General features: G+C 41.0%; 1 protein-coding gene across 1 annotated transcript; it reads left to right on the top strand.

The window, feature by feature from the left end:
- Positions 1-1391: 1391 nt before the first annotated feature.
- Positions 1392-2878, top strand: LOC149153288 (uncharacterized). The gene is made up of 4 exons (XM_089443771.1): positions 1392-1508; positions 2109-2246; positions 2355-2456; positions 2543-2878. The coding sequence occupies exons 1-4, from the start codon at positions 1392-1394 to the stop codon at positions 2876-2878; spliced, it is 693 nt and encodes a 230-aa protein (XP_089299897.1).
- Positions 2879-4969: the final 2091 nt, after the last annotated feature.

Genomic DNA, 4969 nt, shown 5'->3' on the forward strand with positions numbered 1-4969 from the left:
TCCCTGTAGGGTAAATCAGCCAAAATAAAATCGATTAATGCGTCTGGTACATAATTTATGCAAAAACTGAGACAAATAAAGAAATATAGTAAGAATTAGCTTAAAAACACTAAAAGCTCACCCGATGAAGACTCGCCCACTGCCAAGCCATGAAACTGAGACTGCAAAGCCTTCTGCATCATGGTTCGTGGTGTCAAGCCAAACATAAATACTAAAGGAAGAGCTATACCAAAGTAGTCTCTGAGGAAAATTTGCCTAACAAATGAACCCACCACCAATGCTAACCGGAGAAGAGTAAAACCCCAGGAGTAGCTCCACCGTAGGATCGCGAGGAGGACTCTACACCGTCAATGAGGATGGGAGTTCCAAGAGGTACCGCCAAGGCAGGACGGCCTGCCCGAGCCATGTACTGGATGGAGCAGAAGCATTAATGTCAACAACAACAAACGAGGCAAGCCATGTGATGGCAGTGAGCGCGAAAAACAAATATAAACTGGCTGGAACCCGCGTGGCTCACTTGTCAATAAATAAATCCACCTCATTATTACACCAGTCAATTGATTAAGTATGACAACTAACCTTTAAAACAGGAATTCGATATCATGGGTACGGTGGTACCAAAACGTTAAAAGTCAGGAGCAGAGCTTATCATCTCGAGATAGGAGCAAATAATGTGCTATGTATTAAATAATTTTATTTTATTTTTTGCTATTATTGTAAATGTGATGTAGAAGAGACGTTACAAGTGGTATCAGAGCCAAGTTACAAAAACTTTGGCCTCTGGCAAGTATATCCAATAGAGATAAATAGATCATGTGTCATTTTTTGTTTTCCTCAACAACAACAAAAAATAGTTATTGTGCCAAAATTTTTTAGCTTAACCTGTGTATAGCTCAGGGAACAGTCGACAACAAATTATGAGGAGAGTGGACAGCAGCCCACACAGAAATGTGACCAGACAGGGACCTACAACAGACCCTGAAAGTAACCCTGAGATATGGGTACAACTAGGAGAAGAGACCCGCAACACGAATTTGGTGATATTAGAGACAGTACAGGAACTAAAGAATGAGATGGCCCGCTTACAGGAATTCAATGTGAGATTAACTATGGAATAGGAAAAGATCATGAAAAGCCTGTCTAATAAGCAGAATCAGTGCCCGTTGAACCCCAACAATGAACGGCCACGAGTGTCAGAAGAACAAGGCTATCACACAGATCAAGAAGAGTCAGAAGGAAGGGAAGAGAATCGAGAGGAGAAGTCGGACAATGCCTCCGAGCACAAGACATCAAAAAGATAGCGGATAGAATTACAGGGAGAGTTCAGGAAAATAAAACTGCCACACTTCGATGGAGCACTGGAGGAGGCAGCCGAAGCTTGGTTGATTAACATGAACAAATATTTTCAATTATACGAATATGATCACAATCTCAAGGCACGGCTGGCCATTTTCCAATTGCAAGGGAAGGCCACCCTATGGTGGGAAGAAGTCAAGATTGTACGGGGGGTAAGTGAACAGAATATAACTTGGGAAAATTTTCAAAAGTACTTCAAGGAAAGATACTTGACTGAGCGGTTTTACGACGAGAAAGCAAGGGAATTCCATGACCTGCAACTCGGACAACAAACTATGGATGATTTTATCACCTGATTCACCTCGTTGCTCCGATATGTGCCTTACATATGAGAGGAGAAGGCTAAGGTACAGCGGTTCGTCAGTAGTTTACCCTTGGTGATGAGGGAGAGAATTGAGTTTGATAACCCAAAAATGATGGATGAGGCGATATGAAAGGCCAGGATTTATTATCAGCAAAGTAAGCAGAAGGGAGAAATTCTAGGAAAGGGGTGGGTTGACAAGCATGGTAATAAGGTGACTGGGAACTCTAAATGAAATCGTGACAATGTTAATAAAGGATTTTCCAAAGGGCAGAATAACAAAAATCTGTAAAAGAACCCGCTCAGATTAAAGCCACCCATTGAGTCTAGAATCAGCGAACAATCTGGAAAAATTGACAATGAAGGGACAGCAAGGCCTCCAGTACAATGTTGGGGTTGTGGAGGGCCTCATTATGTTAAAAACTGTCCTCATTGAAAAGGAGTTGAACAGGTTTCACAGATCCATGAAGCATCTACAGTTAGCGATGTGGGCCAGAGTTTACCAAGAATCAATGCTGCTCTAGAAGATCGACAGGCAGACTACCAGCCAACTATGGTGGAGTTTGAAGGTAAGACCTTTGATTATACTGTAACTGTTTTAATTGATCCTGGAGCTACATTAAGCTATGTTAGTCCTAAAGTTATGGAACAATGTAAACTTCCAACTGTTAAGTTTAAAGACCCTTGGCTAGTACAGCTAGCAACAGGGGCAAAAAGACGTGTGATAGCTAAGGTAAATAACTGCCCCTTGAAGATAGCAGGTCAGCCAGTGATGGCGGATCTAAACGTGCTTCCCTTGGTTCGTATGACGTGTTGATAGGCATGGACTGGTTGGAAAGGCGTTGGTCCATTATAAACTGTAAAACAAAGACTATCTGTTACAAGGATGAGCTCCGGAAAGAGCAGGAAATGCAAGGTATTCAGAGGCCAGTGCAGATTCGGCCAATAACTGCCTCTCAATTGGAAAAATTTATCAGAAAAGGATGTCAAATTTATGCCATTCAAGTGGGTTATGCCAACACAAAAGACAAGACTTCCACATTGAAGAGTATCCCAGTAATACGAGAATTCGCAGACGTGTTTTCAGAGGACATACCAGGACTTCCACCCAAAAGAGACATAGACTTCACTATCAAATTGGTGTTAGGGGCAGCCCCGGTATCCCGAGCTCCTTATTGGATGAGCGCGCCAGAATTAACAGAATTGAAAATGCAGTTGTAGGAGCTGTTGGACAAAAACTACATCCGCCCAGTGTGTCGCCCTGGGGAGCCCCTGTGTTGTTCGTTAAAAAGAAAGATGGGACCCTTCGTATGTGTATGGACTATCGTCAATTGAATAAATTGACAATCAAGAATAAATACCCTTTACCCCGTATTGATGAACTTTTGGATCAGGTAAAAGGGGCAACGGTATTCTCAAAGATTGACTTACGATCAGGATACTACCAAATCAGAATTAAAGAGGAAGACATAGCCAAAATGGCTTTTAGAACACGATATGGACACTACGAGTTTGTGGTGTTACCATTAGGGTTAACCAATGCCCCCACAATCTTTATGTGCTTAATGAATAGCATATTTCATCAATATCTAGACAAGTTTGTGTTAATTTTTATTGATGATATATTGATATATTCCTGGAATATGGAGGAACACAAGGAGCACCTCAGATTAGTATTGCAAACCCTCTGAGAACATAAATTATACACTAAATACAGCAAGTGTGATTTCTTTAAGGAATAGATTCAATACTTGGGGCATATAATTACTAAAATTGGGATCGTTGTGGATCCCAAAAAGATAAGAACCATAATGGAATGGCCAATGCCAAAGGATGTGCCAGACATAAGATCATTCATGGGACTAACAGGGTACTACAAGCGGTTCGTGGAAGGATTTTCGAGAGTGGCTTACCCCATCACTTCCTTGCAGAAAAAGGGGAAAGATTTTAAATGGACAACAGAATGACAAAAGAGTTTTGAACAACTCAAGCATCTGCTCACCACTGCACCTATACTAAGCATAGCTGATCTAGGTAAGGACTATGTGGTGTGCACAGATGTGAGTAAGGAAGGGGTAGGGGGAGTACTTATGCAAGATGGAAAGGTAATCACCTATGAGTCTAGGAAATTAAAAGAACATGAGAAAAAATATTCTGCTTATGATTTGGAATTGACAGCTGTAATCCATGCCTTAAAGATGTGGCGTCATTATTTAATGGGTAAAAAGTTTTTATTACTGACAGACCATCACAACTTGACTAGCTATTTTAGTAAGCCTACCTTAAATGCTACATAGGCACGGTGGGTAGATTTCTTAAGTGGTTTTGATTTCAAGATTAAGCATCTGAAAGGGAAGGATAACCGAGTGGCTGACGCTTTGAGTCGAAAAGTACAATGCCTCTACGAGATTTCTTGCAGCGAAGGGTGAAGTACCTTCGATGAAATGATTAAAAAGGCAGCAGAACAAGATTTAAGATAACAGTAAATAGGACAACAAGCTCAGAATTCAACCAGCAAGGAAAATCAGCAAGGATATACAATGGATGCTATTGGCTTGCTGAATTATAAAAAAAGGTTGTATGTGCCCAACCAAAATAGCATTAAAAGTTTGATTCTAGATGAATTTCATAAAAGTCATTATGCTGGGCACCCGGGGTATCAGAAAATGATTAATGCACTCCGGAAGGAATATTATTGGTCGGGAATGAAAAAAGATGTAGCAGAATATTTAACTCATTGCCTGGAATGCCAACAAGTTAAAGAGGAACACCAGTAGAATACTGGGTTATTACATCTGCTACCAATTCTGGAGTGGAAATGGGAAACCATTTCCATGGACTTCATAATAGGATTACCCAAGTCAAAAAGAAACAACGATTCCATCATGGTAGTGGTGGACAAGCTAAGAAAATCAGCTCATTTTATACTGGTACAGTCTACCTACATAACGGTGCAGATTGCCCATATATTTATGAAAAATATTGTTAGCCTGCATGGGTTACAAAAGACTATAATCTTTGACCGTGACGTAAAATTTACGTCACTATTTTGGAGAACTTTGTTTGGGGAATTGGGGACGCAACTGAACTTCAGTACCGCATATCATCCTCAAACTGATGGACAAACAGAATGAGTGAACCAGGTGGTAGAAGACATGCTAAGGGCATATGTAATGCAACAACCATCTAAGTGGGAAGATTACCTGCATTTGGTCGAGTTCGCATACAACAACGGCTATCATACATCCCTGCAGATGAGCCCATTTGAAGTGTTGTATGGATGGAAATGCCGCACACCCTCAAGCTGGGGAG

Source organism: Pinus tabuliformis, chromosome 9 (assembly GCF_031772625.1).
Source record: "Pinus tabuliformis cultivar Carrire ecotype Pingquan chromosome 9, CPIR1, whole genome shotgun sequence".
In the NCBI taxonomy this organism is placed as follows: domain Eukaryota; kingdom Viridiplantae; phylum Streptophyta; class Pinopsida; order Pinales; family Pinaceae; genus Pinus; species Pinus tabuliformis.

Bases quoted from the DNA above. Each gene is read 5' to 3' on its own strand.
- LOC149153288 (XM_089443771.1), top strand. From the start codon at position 1,392: ATGAACAAATATTTTCAATTATACGAATATGATCACAATCTCAAGGCA. The intron at 2,247-2,354 runs GTAACTGTTTTA...TGGCTAGTACAG, and splicing joins GTAAGACCTTTGATTATACT to CTAGCAACAGGGGCAAAAAG. The intron at 2,457-2,542 runs GTTCGTATGACG...ATCTGTTACAAG, and splicing joins ATCTAAACGTGCTTCCCTTG to GATGAGCTCCGGAAAGAGCA.